Below are 16176 nucleotides of genomic sequence, written 5' to 3'. Positions count from 1 at the left end.
TCGAATGTTTGCTTGTCTGCTTCGTGCATTCACAAAACTTGACAGACATATGAAGTGCCAATTAACGTAGCGTACTAGAAACATAGTACTACGTTGTGGCAATAATGAAATGTCGACGTCACTCATATCCTTTATTTGCATTTATCAAACCCTATGCATGCGGGGACCCTCCAAAAACGACACATGATATGAATGAACCGTTTGACATTCATGTCATCGAAATCTGAGAAAGCGCCTATCCGCGGACAGAGATAAGCGCCCTGGCCCCGCCCCACCGATTATACCCCAGGTTGACGCCACTGATGCAGCGGGCCCACCTCCCACCTTCATCTGTGCATGCGTTCACCCAAGTTAGATCTCCGTGGAAAGCGTGCGTGTGTCCTCCGGGGAAGACAAAGCCCCGAAGTACGTACTTCCCCACCAAAAATCAGAAGGATATGACGTGAATACTGGAAGAGTCTGTGAGAACTTGGTACTTACGTAGTGCGTGATATTTCGGAGACCTCGCTGAATCTGCATGCACAGTCTGTATGAGCACCTCAGAGACGCGAAAGGAACACCGCATGCCGCACGTCCAACTTTAGGGGAAGTACTCCTCTCTAGAAACCGCCACTCCTAGGCCATCTTCATCCAGCAGCGGCGAGACGACTCTCACCCTAACTCCAAATCGTGGAAACAAGCGCTCGCTGAATCCTTGTGAGCGCCTGGGTATGGCGGGCCACCTAAAAGTGAACCTGCGCTCCACCAATTATCTCCCAAAAAGTTTCTCCGAACCTCCTTACTGCACAGAGAAGCCTCTGGACTGCACAAAAAGGGACCATGTAGGCCGCAAGCCTACCGGTCAGAAGCCTCGGTCCTCAGGGCTCAGACACTGCCAGACTCGGAAAATCCACAGGGTACAAACGAATTAGCTCGATTTGAGTTTCGGATTGCGGTTGCTGCTCGCGACAAGGATAGTTTAGAGAAAGTGGCACTTAGTTAAGCTGCAAAACCAATCGTGCAACACACCGATGGTGAAGTGGTTATCATGCTTGCCTTCCAAGCAAGCGGCACGGGTTCGATTCCCGTTCGGTGTAAAAGTCTCATCTTTTTGTTGCTGCATCCACTGAACCCAACTGAGTTGTACTTCTGCCAATGTGCCCTTACTTTCCTCTTTCAACCTCTAAGTGTATACATACGCCTCACTTTAGTCCCTCTAAAAACACGCTCGCTTTAATATAAAGCTCACATTCTTCCTGTATGCTTGCTTTGTCCTCCTGGCAAACTCCTTCTGCGGCCAAAACGTCACACCGATGGTGAAGTGGTTATCATGCTTGCCTTCCAAGCAAGCGGCACGGGTTCGATTCCCGTTCGGTGTATGCACGTGGGAGTGGGTCGTCCATTTTGGCCTATTCTAGAGGTGCTATGGTGCTCATTTTGGTATCGTACATACCAACCTTGGGACATTCTTGTTATGATGGTATCCCTCGGCGATTCATCCTATGGCCTGGCAGGCGCTTTAGTGGACATCCGGTGGCCATTGGACAGAGCGCAAACGGTATCCAATGTTGCACATTCGCAGACATTATTTTTTCGTTGGCCCAGAGTTCTCGCGGAATTTAAACGGCAAAACGGCTGGAGAAGGCAACGAAATCCCTCAGACTTAGCTTCACCCAATTGGTCCCATGATGTGGGGACAGAAGCTCAATAAAACTTCTTTTGTATGTTCTCCTTGTCCGACTTTAAATCTATTTCTGATAAACGTCCTTCTGAAACGAAATAACCTCGGAACCGGGGTGTAGTTTGATCACTTTATGGGGTATGTACCAGGTAACTGGAGGCTTTATGTGACCGGTTCGGGTTTCCTTTTCGTTACGACAGGTTTGGAGCGTGTGTGTGTGTTCGCTTCTTGACCACTGACCACTGACTGGACCCCACCCCCAACTGTTGTCGAGGTCTCGACCAGGAGGCCTGAGCGAGCATGGATGTGGCCTCGGATGATGCGAGGAAGTTTCTTCCTCCTGTCGTTCTGGAGTACAAGGTGTTTTACATTGTGAGCTTCTGGCTTGAGGTGAGTAGTGCCCCAGAATTGGCTGGATTATGTCCGATTTGGATTGGCGCTGATTAATCCCCTTGCTGTCCCCCACCCGTATTCCTGCCCGTACCTAGTCGACGATATATGGTGTGTTGTTTTCTGTGACGGTCTGTCTGAGAGGGTAGACACTCACCCAACTACAATGCAGGGTTGTACTTCTGCCTGTTTTGCGCCTCGCTCAACATCCTGCGCAAGCGGGGTGCCAGACGCTCCTTCGCTTCCCGAGTATTCTTGGCTGGGATACTCCTCATGTTTATCCTCATAACGTTCCACATATGTCGGTTCTTCGTCTACCGCATCCCCACACACCTCCCACCCTAACGGTCCGCTTTATAGGCCTGAACATCTACAGCATGATCCATGCCTTCGCTTATACCCTCAGCCCATTCAGTGCAGTCAGCCATTTTCGCGACCTCACCAACTGGGATTCATACGCCTTCCCCGTCGTCCTGGCACTGCTAACCTGGATAGGTGACATCCTCGTCGTAAGTCAACCAATATTTATCGGTAGAAGCTCGTCAACTCACCTAGCACAGATTTTCCGCTGCTTCCTCATCTGGGACAGTAATTGCTACGTCATTGCCCTCCCATCCCTCTTGCTCCTTGGGAGTATAGGTATGTCGCTCGTTGCTTGGCCGCCTGGTCTCCACCCTTTTGAAGCAACATGAGTACTGAATGCTGGTTTTGATCGGGATAGTGTCGGCCTCTGTGAACCTCCACTGGTTTCGGAATGTCGAATCCATACCGTTTGAAATTGTCCAGGGGTTCCTCAACGCGACCTTCCCCCTCAACCTGGCGCAGAACTTGTTGACGACGGGGTTGATCATCTACAAGATCTGGGACCAGCATCGGGCGTCGAGAAGAGCCGGGATAATCTCGTCTTCAGGGTTGAGTCTCCTCGATGTTGTGCGCATCATCATCGAGAGCGCGCTGATCTACACCACGCAAATGTTACTCCTCACAATCCTATTCGCCATCGCCCATCCAGCCCATATCATCGTCCAACACGCACTCGTTCCTAGCATGGGTGAGAAACGACTCTGCATCGATAATTGGCTTACCGCTGACACGACGCCTCTCCCATTAGGAATAGTGTTCGTCTTGATTTCAGTACGAACGCACGTCGCCCGGTCACAGACCATCTCCGAAACCGAGCTTGAAGGACGTGCCTCGCTCGTCCCATCATGGCTGAACACCACCAACCACAACCACGTTGAACTAGCAGAAACACGACGCACAAGCAGAAGCCATATACCCTTCGTCACGAACGCTGTAGAGCGACATCATCTTGAGGATATGCCCTCAAAGGACATTGCCAGAATCTCAAATGATTCCACTTGTAAAGTATAATTCCTTTTTCACGAATCATGATCACGACTTGCATTGCATTGCATTGATACGAGCGAGATGGGTGAGGCGGTGAGGGGTTGAATGACTATTCGAGACCGAGTCGACGGCGTTCGCGCTTGTCTTTTTCTATCTGAATAATCGAGTCTTCTGCCATGGTAAGGGCGTCATCCCATGAGACGAACAGTTCCGACAGGGCGTCGACCTAGAGTGATAGGTTAGAAAGGGCCAGGAAATATAAGAGGTTCACCCACGGATCTAGCGTGTTTCTGCATTAGCGTTGCTATCCGTTTCTCCAACGAAGCGGCTAGTTCAATGTCGGCCTTGTTGGCTTCCAGTAGACTCTCGAGGCGTGACTGCAACTTTTCGTGGTCTATGGAAACCTAGCTTAGATAGGTAACAATTCAAGTTCGTCTAGGGAACGTACCTGGCAGCTTCCCAGCTCCAGTTACACCCTTGTTGACCAGGGCCTCTATTTCTTGCATATCTCGGTCTGCCGCGCGTATTTCTGGTTCCATTTCAGTCAGAAACGCGTCAATCTCTTCTGGCGTCATGTTTGAGTAGGCTGACGATGGGTCCTCTTCAGAGAGAAGGCCAGAGAGCGCAAATGCGGACGTGAGGTATTGTGAATGCTGGTCATCTAAGCAGTTGCGAGGTAAACTAAGGGTCGTATTCGCTAGAGAGAGGGAGGAGTACGCACAATGGCTCATGAACTTCTTCAGTCCCTCGTTGCCATCCACAGCAGCCTCTAACCTCTGCTGCACATTCTCTGCCAGTCTCATCAGCGTTTCCCCGTCCTTCAGCCCAGACAAGTCTCGTTGTTTGCCTTTCCTAGGCGGCGCAGGACGCGATAGCCGGGTCGTCGTAGTCGGGTTCGACACGTCCTGCTTTGTCCCATACACAATCGCCTCCAACCACCTCACTCTCAATTCCAACGCCAGCCTTGGATCTATAGGTTTTGGCGGAGGCGCGGGAGGCAGATTCAACTTGATTTCATCCTGTTTCTTCTCCGATGCCGTGTTCGCTGTCGTGCTCGACTCCCCAGGTGTGGTATCGTCCAGATCATCATTGTCAAACTGCATCGCCAGAGGTGAAGTGGAGGCCCTGCCCGGATAGATCATCCCAGATACGCCTGTTGGTGGTGGTGAAGAGGGAGGAGTGGAGGTGGTATGGGTGGTTGATGACGAGAAGTGTCGACGCTGACGATCGCCTAGAAACGCGCTTCCAATGTTGGCCATGAATCCGGAGTTGGGTAGATAACGTTAAGATATATGTAAAAAGGGTATATCCAGTCTGAATGTCGATTCTGACTGCGGTTTGCGTGGTTTATTTCGTCGAGAGCCTCGTCAGAGGTAGCCGGGTACGCGAAAGAATTGGACAGGGTGAATATAAAGTCCAGATGATCAGTTCAAAGGGTCTTGGCCCGGTAGATTACTCCGAAATCAAAAAACCTTCAATAAATACTAGACTACAGATACAAGTTGTACAATAGAGGTATGATGTCAAACGAGTGGAGACCTGGACGCAGTACCCGAACGAAAACACTGAAGCCTGAGGAACGAGCAAAACCGGAATGAATGTGGACGAGGGAGGAGGCTGACATTATAGCAAATAAAGAATAAAGAAAGCAAGAAACCAGACGTTATCGCAGATTGGACTACACACGTGTATCTCGATGCTCCATCTCCACTGGTAGCTGACTGTACCCAAAGTCCCTCTCTCCCGTACCGAACAGGCCCCTTGCACTTTGCAGCCCCGCACTGAACACTCCCCCAACGCTCGACAGCACGGTCGCAGACTGGTCAACGAACAATCCAGTCCAACCAGCACCGCTGGTTTGACCAGTCGGCATATCCAGCATGTCGCCCAAGACACCACCAGGCGCACGGGCATCAGCAGGCATGATACTCGACACCGGTCTCCTCCACCTCTTCAGCCACAGTGAACTCGCGACAACGCTAACACTAGAGAAAGCCATCGCAGCACCTGCCAACATCGGATGCATGTACAGTCCAACAGGCAGGAACACACCCATAGCCAACGGGATACCGAGGACGTTGTAGATGCACGCCCAGATCAGGTTTCTTCGAATAGTGGCAAAGATGCTGCGGGAGAGGTGCATAGCGGCGACCACGTCCAGTAGATCCGAACGCATCAACACAATGTCGGCAGCCTCGATGGCGACTGAGGTTCCTGAAGAAAGGGCGATACCGACGGTCGCAGCGACCAACGCAGGAGAATCATTGATTCCATCGCCGACCATGGCCACGCCAGACGGTTTGCGCCCATACTGCTCTGCATCCTTCTTCATTAACTCGGCAATCATCGCAGCTTTACCCTTGGGGCTCATGCTCGCCCACACTCCTTCTGGCCGAATACCGACTTGCCGGGCGACAGCGATAGCGGTGGCGCGTCCGTCACCAGTCATCATGTTGACTTCAATTCCCATCTTCTCCAAGGCCTGGATCGCATATCGACTCGTTGGTTTAGGTTCGTCAGCGAGGGAAACAGCGAGGATGGGCTGCGGATGGAGATGACTGTTCTCCTGTTGCTGGACTGAAACGAAGATGACTGTGCGTCCCTGGGAGGTCTCCTGCTTCTCGTAAGCAGCGAGGGTGCGGTGAATGTAACGGTGGGCTTCTTGCTCCGCATGGAGGGCTTCACTTCCGACACCGCCCTTTGCTGCATGGCCAGAGCCAGTCGTGTCGGAGCTGGTGAGGGTGGCAAATCGAGAACTCCCAACGTAAACGGTGTAGAGTTTGCCCTCGCACAAGACCTTGGCTTTGACACCCTGACCGGTAATGCTCTCGAACTCCTGGATGGTTGCTTCAGGCGCTGAAACGCCCAAAAGCTCCTTTCCGTAAGTCGCGATGGCTTTGGCGAGGGGATGCTCCGATCTGGCCTCAGTAGCGCTGACCATAGCGACGACGACTTTGCGGCTGGTGACGCCGTCCGCGCAAACGTCATCGAGGTTGGAGTCTCCGCCATAGACCTCCTCGTCCGATGGTATTTGACGGGCGCCTGCAGGCACCCAATGCAGGCCCACGACGGTAAGCTTCCCAATAGTGACAGTACCGGTCTTGTCCATGACGATTCTCCGTACGTGTCGGCTGGCTTCGAGGGCGCGCCCTCCCTTGATCAGGATTCCATTCTTTGCACCGATGCCGGTACCAACCATTATCGCCGTGGGGGTAGCAAGACCGAGCGCGCAGGGACATGCAACAACGACCACGCTGATACACATCTGTAAGCACACAGCCAGCTTACTAGAGCCGTGTTTGTGGAACATCTTGGGAAGGCTCTCGTCGTCCAAAATGCTGGTGATAAGAATCCATACCAGGAACGTAATCATGGCGAGGGCGATGACGGCGGGTACGAAATACCCTGCGACACGGTCTGCAAACGCCTGGATGGGAGCCTTGGATGTTTGTGCCTCTTCCACGAGTCGAATAATCTGGGAGAGAGCAGTGTCCTTGCCAGCGCGGGTGACGAGCATGTCGAAGGTACCAAGGCCGTTGACCGTTCCACCGATAACTGCGTCGCCTTTCTGCTTGAGGACAGGGATCGCTTCACCCGTGATGGCGCTCTCGTCGATGCTGGAAGAACCTTTGACTACCGTGCCGTCCGCCGGAATCTTGTCGCCTGGAACAATCTTGACGATGTCACCAACCTCGACCAGTTCCGTAGGGACCTTCTTCTCCTGAGTACATGCTGGGGCATCGGTGTAGATAGTGGCCATGGAGGGTGCCAATGACATGAGATCAGTCAAGGCTGCACTGGTCTTCCCTTTGGCTCGGTTTTCGAGGAATCGTCCGAGGGAAACGAACATGAACAACATGGTACTGGTTTCAAAGAAAAGGTGGGGCTTGTAGTCCGGTGTGGTGTTGAAGGCAGCCGCGATGACCACGAAAACGGAGTAGAAGTACGCGGCAGACGTGCCCATCGTAATGAGCACGTCCATCGTCGCGGTGCCATGTTTGAGCGACTTGTAGGAATTGCGGTAGAACTTTGAGCCAACCCAAAATTGACATGGAGTGGCAATGAGGAGTTGGAGGATGTCGCCGAGGTATATCCCATTGAAGAAGTGGAAGTCGCAGATTGCCTTTACGAAAGGAATCATGGGACATATCATCTCCAGGAAAAATACGGGCAAGGAAAATGCCAAGCTCCATAGCCATCGTTTCTTCCACTCGAGAACCTCCTTCATGCGGGTGAGGGATTGGAGTTGGGTCGCATTCTGATTGGACGGGTCGGAGGCTAGGATGGCGTCAAAGCCCATGTCGGATATATGTTCGACCATTTCTCGGGGTGTTATCTTTGAACGGTCGAAGCGAACCTCGCATGATTCTGCGGCGAGCGAGACGGAGACGGAGGCAACGCCGTCGACTTCACCAAGTCCGCTTTCAATGGCAGAGGTGCAGCTGCCGCAGGTCATTCCGTATATTCGAAGCTGGACGACGTCTTGCCGGGAGGGCGGTATTAGGGTTGCGTCGAAACCAATGTCACTGATTTCCTTGAATTAAGGCTGAGTAGGGATATAGCATGGACTGTTGGAGAACGACCGACCTCGATAATCTTGGGTACTGTCCAATGTGCGGGGTCGTATTCAACAACGCCGCGCTCTGCAAGCAGAGCCACCTTGATGGATTGGATGCCCTTCTGGTCTCTGAGCATTCCTTCGATGGCCTGGGGGAAGTCTATCACTTGCTCGTCGCTTGAATAAACGGCGAGAACGCACCTCGACACAGGCGCCGCAGGTCATGCCCTCTATTCTCAGCTCACAACTCTCAATAACCGGGCCCGCCTTGTTATCTCCCGCCAAAAGTCCGTCGTGCTCTTCTTCCATCATGGTTGCAGTTGTGTGTTTCGGGGAGGAGGAGGATGACGAGGGAGACGGAGCCCAGAGGCCTGAAATCAATGTCGCCATGGATCGGGCCTATAAGACTGATTATTACTTGAGAACTGGGCGGTGGAATGTGGTAATCGGGAAACGTGTCGACTTCCTATTTCGAAGGAAAGAACTCGGATAATGTAGCGGCGAGTATGTTCCGTGCCTGGGCTGGTGTTTTATCGATAGTTATCACCTCGATACAGGATATTTTCAGGAGGTCAGCGTCGCCTGTGACAGATAGTTGATAAGCCCTGGACACTGTTTAACCTGGGTAACAAATTCTCATTGTTAGTCACTCTATTCCCTTGTCAATACATTATGAACGGACCTGATGTGATTAGTCGGTTAGATAAAAGGAATAAAGAGGATAGGCGCCTGCGCTGGAGAATACGAAGATGACGGTGTCGAAAAGAGTCGGAAGACGGCGACGACGGCGACGACGGCGACAAATGAATCTGATTGCTGACGGCGGCAGGAGAGCCAAGCCTGACCAAGCACAAAAGGCGCAAAAAGGAAATATCGTATTGTTCGCACGCCCCGGAATCATTTGGCACGCGTCGGCTAGGGTCGGCCGGACTCCGACGTAATCTTCGTCCAGCTCACCATGTCTCTTCGCTTTCTTAGGCCTCGACTACCGCGAACGCCCTCGGCATCCACAGCGAAACGCAGTCTCCACGCATCCAAACCAGCTAGAACAGTAGGGACGACCGTCAACCAAGATGAAATATCGCATTTCTCGCGTCTCTCATCCGAGTGGTGGGACGAGCAAGGCGAATTCTCGTTCCTTCACAGGATGAACCCCACTCGTGTGCAGTTTATCCAAGAAAAGCTGGCAGAGATAGCTTCAGACGAAAACAAAAATGGTTCCATTGTCGACCCACGGGCAGTGCTGCAAGGACTTGACGTCTTGGACGTGGGATGTGGAGGTGGGCTATTGTCTGAGGTGTGGTCCCGTGCCTGTACCTCGACCAAATGGGACCTAATTACGTCCACAGAGCCTGGCACGGCTAGGTGCCAACACCACAGGAATTGACGCATCTGAAGCGAACATTGGCATCGCGTCTTTGCATGCCTCCGCCGATCCTGCTCTGCGTTCCGGTGGAAACCTGAAATACCTCCACACCACAACTGGGGACCTTTTGACCCCATCTCCTTCAACTCCAACGCAACCACCAAAGCAATACGACGTTGTAGCTTCGCTCGAAGTGCTCGAACATGTTGACAACCCCGCGCATTTCCTCGACACCTGTTGCCAACTCGTGAAGCCAGGAGGTCATCTGTTCCTCTCCACAATAGCTCGAACACCTCTCGCCTACACCCTGACCATCCTTATGGCCGAACATGTCCTCGGAAAGGTCTCAAAGGGGACGCATACCTGGAGTAAATACGTCAATCCAGATGAGCTTGTCGAGTTCTTCAAAAACTATCCTGAAGGAGCACCCAAAGACCAGAAGTGGATTTCACCAGACGCATCGACATACTTGCCTCGGCACCAAGCAGAGCTCAAAGGGCTTATTTATAATCCATTAAGCGGCAATTGGAGTCTTGGACCCCGCAATCTGTTCGCCGCTGCTCAGTGCAACTACATCTTTTGGGTCCGAAAACCTCACGAGACTGCGTCATAAACACTTCGGATCGAGCAATGTATGTGTCCACTCGCATTTCCCCAAGTGTCGAAGGACTTATCCGTGCCCTGGATCAGGAATTACCTCTCTCGCTCCGCCCGGTTCAATTCTCTACCTGGGCTAGCTTCCATATTAGCGAATACACGCTCTAATGGCACCTTCCTTCGTCCTACTGCAATTCAGTTCTCCCAAGTTCTAAGCATCTGCTTTAGTGACCGACGCCAAACTTTGTCCTTCAGACGCCGTATGCCGATCAGGAAGTCGTACAGTATCCCGGCGAGGCATTTGCGCGATACAGCGAACCCCGGCATTGCGTGCCAGCTCCTGCTTCACGTATGTAACACTTTTTCTGCTTTGCCTGCCTCCGCGTTACGTATGGCCCATGCCCTTGAGGAATCTACCCATTTCCCAGTGGAATCCCTTGTTGATTGGGCACCCTAGTCAGGCTGTCGGACTTAAACCAAAAACAGTGCAGAAGGTAGCTCATGAGTATTGCTCAAGGATTACTGTAATGTGCTAGGACGCAGTAGAATTAGGAGAGAAAAAAAAGACACAGTACATACATGGATACACTCAACGGGAATCGAACCCGTGCCGCTTGCTTGGAAGGCAAGCATGATAACCACTTCACCATGAGTGTGCGAATGAAGAGCAGAAATAGAGCTTCAAAACGTTTCCGCCAGAGTTCTGTCCAGAGTGTCCAGCGATCGTGGCCTATCTAGATCTTGCATCTCCACATCGACCACACCTGCCAGAAATTGATCTTCACCTCACTCAGAATGGCCAGCTCTTCCAGACTCATGTGCGACCGCAGCGATGCCCAGCAAATGCCAAACCTAGCTACCCAAGGCTACCCACTGGTCCCCGAAAGACCCGAGCAAAGCTCCCTGGAAAGGTGACAAGGCACGAACCCAGGCTACATTTTGTTCTTTGTCGACGGCGCGTTCTGTTTGGCCCCAACCCGCCGGTTAGTCCCCTCGCGTTTGGCCCAGCTCGTCACCGCGGTCCCGTCCACTTGGGCTTGCAATGTTGCTCGTCGACGTATCTACACGGAACCGTCAGCTAGGCCTGCGACGGGAAGCCGATGCACTTGCCGCTGCGCCAAAAAGGTAGCACAGCTATCGCTGTAAGCCCCACCGACCTTACACACCGAGGCGCATCGGCGGCGCTGAGTGCGGAAGGGGGGACAAAATACAATGAACCAGAGCAACTAAGGATGAATACACTCAACGGGAATCGAACCCGTGCCGCTTGCTTGGAAGGCAAGCATGATAACCACTTCACCATGAGTGTGCCTTTCAGGTAAGGTACATGGCATATCGGGCCTGAGGCTTGTCACTGTCTCCATTTCTTCAACCGACGCATCTGGTGGAAGAGAGGAAGAGAAGCACCCGTATAGCCCGAGCATTATCATACACCGGAAAACCTATGTAGCTCTATCCCTATTAACGACGCCTTGAGGTGTTGCAAGCAGCCGTAGGCAAGGGCCTATAGTCTTTCTCGCAATTCCATAGATGGGTGTCGGTAACGATTTATCCGATGGAACCAGTTAAGGCTATTGCCTGAAACGCTGTCGGATTCACATAAGACCTCTCAGTCAACAGACATGAACATCGTCGCCAAGGATGTGCGGGATTACACCACTGGAAACAGGGACCAATGTCGATACTGCCAGTACGATCGATTCGGTGGGGAAAAAGTGGCCGTGGCTTTCCTCGTATGACAGAATATGACAATTCGGGGCGGGCAGTTGAGATGGATCCCATCTGCGAATTGATGCTCGTTGAAACTGCGGTGATGGATTGCCCATACGGTATTCGCGCAAAATCTTTTGTCGGTGGTCAAGTCGCCTTCATGACTGAAGAACGGCCTTCACTGGACATGAGAAGCAATAAGGAATGAACCTATTCTTGTAGCTATACACATTTGCGTGATCGATGGAAGACGATCAGAAACAGAGGGGTCAGAATAGACGAAGCTGAATAGAATCGCTCACTGAAAGGCGTTAGAAAACCTATCCGACAGCCGAGATCCTCGCACAGAAGCCCTGTTGTTAATAGGAACACATCAAGTGAGTTCCCTAACCTAGCGGTCTTACCTCCGCCACCATCCTCTCTTTTCCCAACTGCGAATGGTAGGACTTTTTATACGCCCAGGGCCTGTCCTACAGACGCCAAAAAACACTTCCATCCTTTTCTTCTTTTTTCCCCGCCTTTTTCTTTTCCAGCCCATAGTACTGCTTGCAGACTATACTTACCCCTCCTTCAAACATTTAATTACTTGTTCTTGAGTGTTCATTTCACCGGCTGTCACGATGTATCGATTTGCCATTACCGTTTTGCTCGCCCTCTCTGCGATCGCAACCCCTATCAGGAACGTGGGGGACCCTGCAAGACATACGCTTGTCGTCCCTGCAGGACTGGCGACACCTCGTGGCCCTGCGTCCGCCATCCTCCTGGGCGTAGGAGTCCAGAACTATACATGCACTGAGGCTGGAACCTACGCGTAAGTTTCATCCTTTCCATGACGGACACACAAACCCTTTACTCACTTATATTTCAGGGCCGCAGGAGCCGTCGCTGAGCTCTTCGACATCTCGAATTTGGACCCTCGCGCTTTCCAGACGTCCCAAGATGTGGCCATGGAAGCATGGACTCGGACCGCTGAGGTGCGAAGCGCCAACGCAGTCCGACGCGCCATCCGAGGGAACATCCCAAACGCTGGCGAACACTATTTTGTTACTTCACCTTCTGGAACTGGTATCAGCCCTATCTGGGACCAACGCAGCAACGACCCTAGGCGAAACAACCCTGATGCTTTCGTTATCGGGGCCAAGGCTGGGGGAATCCCTGCGCCCACTGGGCCGCAGGATGTCGATTGGTTGGAGATCTCCAATGTGCAAGGAAAACTGGCGAGGACGGTATATCGCACTGATACCCGCGGTGGACCTGCTCCTGCTTCTGTGAGCTTTCAATTTGGATGGAAAGCGAAGATAACGCGACTGACTCATTGTAATAGTGCATTCCAGGATCGCCCGTACTGTCTGTCAAGTATACGTCTAAGTACTGTGAGTTTCCCGGAATTCACCCTTCTCGAGAAGAGGGCTAAGTCTACTTCCAGGGCTCTTCGGATCAACTTTATGATAGATCGGTGCCCGTATCCTGGGTGTATCCACACAGCGACATATACCATTACCAACCCTTAATCAATACCACTATCTTCCCGCAATTCAGATTGGCCAGTCAATAACCCCGAGTTAAGAACCCTGACGTATAGGGAAACTTACCTACCAAATGGGCCCCGGTAGAGCTGAATCTGTTGGTGTTGATTTCTACCAGCGTCATTGTTAAGAAGGTCGGCAACACCGAGTAACGCTCTCCAGACTTCCAATGACACTGGACTGTCATTCTGATAACGCGAGATGGACGGGGATGCCTCTGGACCAGGGAGCTCGTTAGTCAAGCCAATAAAATTGGAAGGTTCTGCTGGTAGATATGCATCGGTTCCAGGTAAGGTTCTCATTGGAAGCAGGAGAGATTCGGACGAAAGCCTGGTCTTCAGTTCGGCAGAGTTTCATACCGTCTGTAGCACGATCGGAAGTGAACAATAGCGATGGAAGATAATAGCAGAGGGTACCATACTTGGAAGGCCTGAAGTTGCCTGCACCGAATTGGAGCCACCAGGAAACCGTCACCCCGAGTAGCTCGGGTTATCAAACGAAACGCGGTCTACCTAGAGCAGCATGGTTCCTTTCTAATGAAAATTGCACGAGTTGCAGGGGTTTGTAGCACGACTTTTGGGTTGAATTCATGAAACGTGAGAGAAGCGTGTAGCGCCAGGAACCAAGCCCAAGACATTCTGGCGCAATGCATACGGCCAATGCACGAACACCAGAAGATGATTGTTCTTCGGAGATCGCGGTTGTCCAGTTCGCCGCCGTCAATTCGAAGCACGGCCAGCGCAACAAGATTTTTCTGCCAGGCAGCAGTCGGCACACAGCCCTGGTTGGAGTGATTCGGGGAAAAATTCGAAACAGGTGGACGTTGGTTGGTGGAAATCATTTGCGAAATCTTATGAGCCGAGATGGGACAGGGTCCAGAATAAAATGGTGGTTAGACCAACAGGAGTGCGCGGATATTTTAGTGCCAAAACTGCACCGTGTTGATCTCAGCCAAATTTGGATTTGAATCGTACCACTTGTTATTTATTGGTCCACCTCACAACTTTTCTATATAACCACTGTCTTCCTTCTTTTTCTCCCAACATTCAGACCAACTCCATCATGACAATTCCTCTCGCCACCGCTGTCGCCGACATCGAGCTCCCCCGTCCCAAGGACGTTGGTGTCCTCGGAATCGAGGTCTACTTCCCTCGTCGTGTACGTGTTTTTCTTCCACACACCGTGTAAACACGCTCATCTCGCGATCCAGTGCGTCTCTGAGGCAGACCTCGAGGTTTTCGACGGCGTCTCCACCGGCAAGTACACGATTGGTCTCGGCCAGGAATACATGGCCTGGCCTGACGACCGAGAGGATATCAACTCGTTCGCGCTGAACGGTACGCATCGCTGCAAGGTCTAGGGAGAAGCTTCGTCCTAATTTCATGTTGCACAGCTGTCTCTGGTCTTCTCGAAAAGTACAACATCGACCCCAAGTCGATTGGTCGAATTGATGTTGGAACTGAGACCATCATTGACAAATCCAAGTCTGTCAAGACTACCCTTATGGACCTCTTCGCTGAGGCCGGCAACTACGACATTGAGGGTATCGACTCCAAGAACGCCTGCTACGGTGGAACTGCCGCCCTGTTCAACGCCATTAACTGGATCGAATCCAGCTCGTGGGACGGCCGCAACGCTATCGTTGTCTCAGGTGACATTGCTGTCTATGCTGAGGGTGCTGCCCGACCAGCTGGCGGTGCCGGTGCCTGCGCCATCCTCATTGGACCCAACGCCCCCGTTGTTTTCGAACGTGAGTGGACCCTGAACCTCATTAATCATATCGTGCTGATGGATTTCGCTTAGCCGTCCACGGGACCTATATGGCCAACACCTACGACTTCTACAAGCCCAACCTCTCCTCTGAGTACCCCGAGGTTGATGGCCCTGTCTCCGTTGTAACCTACGTCGCCGCCCTCGATGCCGCCTACACAACCTTCAAGGAGAAGTTTGCAAAGGCTGCCAAGAGGGCCCAAGTCGCTGGCAAGGAGGTCTCCAGCGCCACCTTCTCCCTCGAGGACCTCGACTACGCCATCTTCCACAGCCCTTACGGCAAGCAAGCCGTCAAGGGCCACGCTCGCATGCTCTACAACGACTTCATCACCAACCCCAAGGACCCCCGCTTCGCTAACGTCCCCAACCCCGAATCCTTCATCTCCCAGTCCCACGCGCAGTCATTAACGGACAAGAACGTCGAGAAGACCTTTGTCGCTCTCTCCAAGGCCTCCTTCGCAAAGAAGACCGACCCCGGCATGGCCTGCTCAAAGCGTCTTGGCAACATGTACACCGCTTCTCTCTACGGATGCCTTGCTTCCCTGCTTGGTACCGTTGAGCCCTCCGAATTGGGGGGCAAGCGAGTTAGCTTGTTCTCCTTCGGTAGCGGTTGCGCTGCTACATTCTTCACCGCTCGTATCAAGGGTGACACCTCCGAGATCAAGGAGAAGCTCAAGTTGAAGGAGCGACTTGCTGCCATGACTGTTGCACCTCCCGAGGAGTTCGTTGCTGCTTTGGCTGTGAGTATCTCAGACTTTCATTCTCGTTGTGCCTTCCATACTGATATGCTCGTCTTTTTATAGCTCCGTGAGAAGAACCACAACGCAGTCGACTTCACCCCTGAAGGCTCCGTCGACAACATCTGGCCTGGTGCATACTACCTCGAGCACGTTGACTCCAAGTTCAGGAGGAAATACGTCCGGGCACCTGTCGCCTAAGTTGCCATTCACCTCCCTCTCATCTGCATTAATATCATCATCTAGCAGCCCCATTAATTCATCCATTCATACCATATCCCATACCTTCGCTTTCCCCTGGCGGTCGCTTTTTATTTAGTAGGCAAAAACACTGACGTGGAGGATTTCAATCTTTCTGCACCGCGCTTTGTAGATGTTCACAGACATAGACTATACTCATCCCGTTGTATTTCGATACCCCTTCAAGGGTTGTAATTATAAAAAAAATGTAATTTCCCCGCAACCTGTCCCTCTGTTCTTGAGTTCCATCGGAGTCGGACAACGCACAGCTC

At 52.1% G+C, this 16176-nt stretch overlaps 6 protein-coding genes and 4 non-coding genes across 10 annotated transcripts; 6 read left to right on the top strand and 4 right to left on the bottom strand.

The window, feature by feature from the left end:
• The first annotated feature begins 1004 nt into the window (after positions 1-1004).
• CC1G_20149 lies at positions 1005-1076 on the top strand. The gene has a single exon. It is a non-coding gene; the product is annotated as a tRNA-Gly (tRNA).
• Positions 1077-1286: 210 nt separating this feature from the next.
• CC1G_20148 lies at positions 1287-1358 on the top strand. Its single transcript has one exon. It is a non-coding gene; the product is annotated as a tRNA-Gly (tRNA).
• Positions 1359-1960: 602 nt separating this feature from the next.
• Positions 1961-3424, top strand: CC1G_00832 (hypothetical protein; the record flags this gene model as incomplete). Its single annotated transcript, XM_001831233.1, has 7 exons — positions 1961-2050; positions 2149-2161; positions 2223-2351; positions 2411-2559; positions 2611-2689; positions 2772-3101; positions 3162-3424. The coding sequence occupies 7 exons, from the start codon at positions 1961-1963 to the stop codon at positions 3422-3424; spliced, it is 1053 nt and encodes a 350-aa protein (XP_001831285.1).
• An 85-nt stretch (positions 3425-3509) lies between these two features.
• CC1G_00831 (hypothetical protein) lies at positions 3510-4659 on the bottom strand (the record flags this gene model as incomplete). The annotated part of the gene is made up of 4 exons (XM_001831232.2): positions 3510-3626; positions 3676-3794; positions 3849-4061; positions 4122-4659. 4 exons carry the CDS (start codon positions 4657-4659, stop codon positions 3510-3512), a joined length of 987 nt encoding a protein of 328 aa, XP_001831284.2.
• Positions 4660-5004: 345 nt separating this feature from the next.
• CC1G_00830 (copper P-type ATPase CtaA) lies at positions 5005-8270 on the bottom strand (the record flags this gene model as incomplete). The annotated part of the gene is made up of 3 exons (XM_001831231.2): positions 5005-7934; positions 7988-8107; positions 8160-8270. The coding sequence occupies 3 exons, from the start codon at positions 8268-8270 to the stop codon at positions 5079-5081; spliced, it is 3087 nt and encodes a 1028-aa protein (XP_001831283.1). The 3' UTR covers positions 5005-5078.
• Positions 8271-8916: 646 nt separating this feature from the next.
• CC1G_00829 (3-demethylubiquinone-9 3-methyltransferase) lies at positions 8917-9937 on the top strand (the record flags this gene model as incomplete). Its single annotated transcript, XM_001831230.1, has 2 exons — positions 8917-9255; positions 9308-9937. 2 exons carry the CDS (start codon positions 8917-8919, stop codon positions 9935-9937), a joined length of 969 nt encoding a protein of 322 aa, XP_001831282.1.
• Positions 9938-10505: 568 nt separating this feature from the next.
• Positions 10506-10577, bottom strand: CC1G_20147. The gene has a single exon. It is a non-coding gene; the product is annotated as a tRNA-Gly (tRNA).
• A 581-nt stretch (positions 10578-11158) lies between these two features.
• CC1G_20146 lies at positions 11159-11230 on the bottom strand. The gene has a single exon. It is a non-coding gene; the product is annotated as a tRNA-Gly (tRNA).
• Positions 11231-12251: 1021 nt separating this feature from the next.
• CC1G_00828 (hypothetical protein) lies at positions 12252-13080 on the top strand (the record flags this gene model as incomplete). Its single annotated transcript, XM_001831229.1, has 4 exons — positions 12252-12442; positions 12500-12899; positions 12956-13004; positions 13058-13080. The coding sequence occupies 4 exons, from the start codon at positions 12252-12254 to the stop codon at positions 13078-13080; spliced, it is 663 nt and encodes a 220-aa protein (XP_001831281.1).
• A 1136-nt stretch (positions 13081-14216) lies between these two features.
• CC1G_00827 (hydroxymethylglutaryl-CoA synthase) lies at positions 14217-16123 on the top strand. Its single transcript, XM_001831228.2, has 5 exons — positions 14217-14315; positions 14368-14494; positions 14551-14907; positions 14961-15667; positions 15731-16123. The coding sequence occupies exons 1-5, from the start codon at positions 14220-14222 to the stop codon at positions 15863-15865; spliced, it is 1422 nt and encodes a 473-aa protein (XP_001831280.1). The 5' UTR covers positions 14217-14219; the 3' UTR covers positions 15866-16123.
• Positions 16124-16176: the final 53 nt, after the last annotated feature.

The sequence above is a fragment of the Coprinopsis cinerea genome (assembly GCF_000182895.1).
Source record: "Coprinopsis cinerea okayama7#130 chromosome 7 map unlocalized cont3.7, whole genome shotgun sequence".
NCBI lineage: Eukaryota > Fungi > Basidiomycota > Agaricomycetes > Agaricales > Psathyrellaceae > Coprinopsis > Coprinopsis cinerea.
The sequence above is the reverse complement of the archived record's forward strand: the minus strand, read 5'-3'. Positions and strand labels throughout refer to the sequence as shown.

What these genes read in the sequence shown, in the direction of transcription:
- CC1G_00827 (XM_001831228.2), top strand. Translation starts at nt 14,220, where the DNA reads ATGACAATTCCTCTCGCCACCGCTGTCGCCGACATCGAGCTCCCCCGT. An exon ending in AGGTCTACTTCCCTCGTCGT is followed by an intron (nt 14,316 to 14,367) that starts GTACGTGTTTTT and finishes CTCGCGATCCAG; the next exon opens with TGCGTCTCTGAGGCAGACCT. An exon ending in AGTTCGTTGCTGCTTTGGCT is followed by an intron (nt 15,668 to 15,730) that starts GTGAGTATCTCA and finishes GTCTTTTTATAG; the next exon opens with CTCCGTGAGAAGAACCACAA.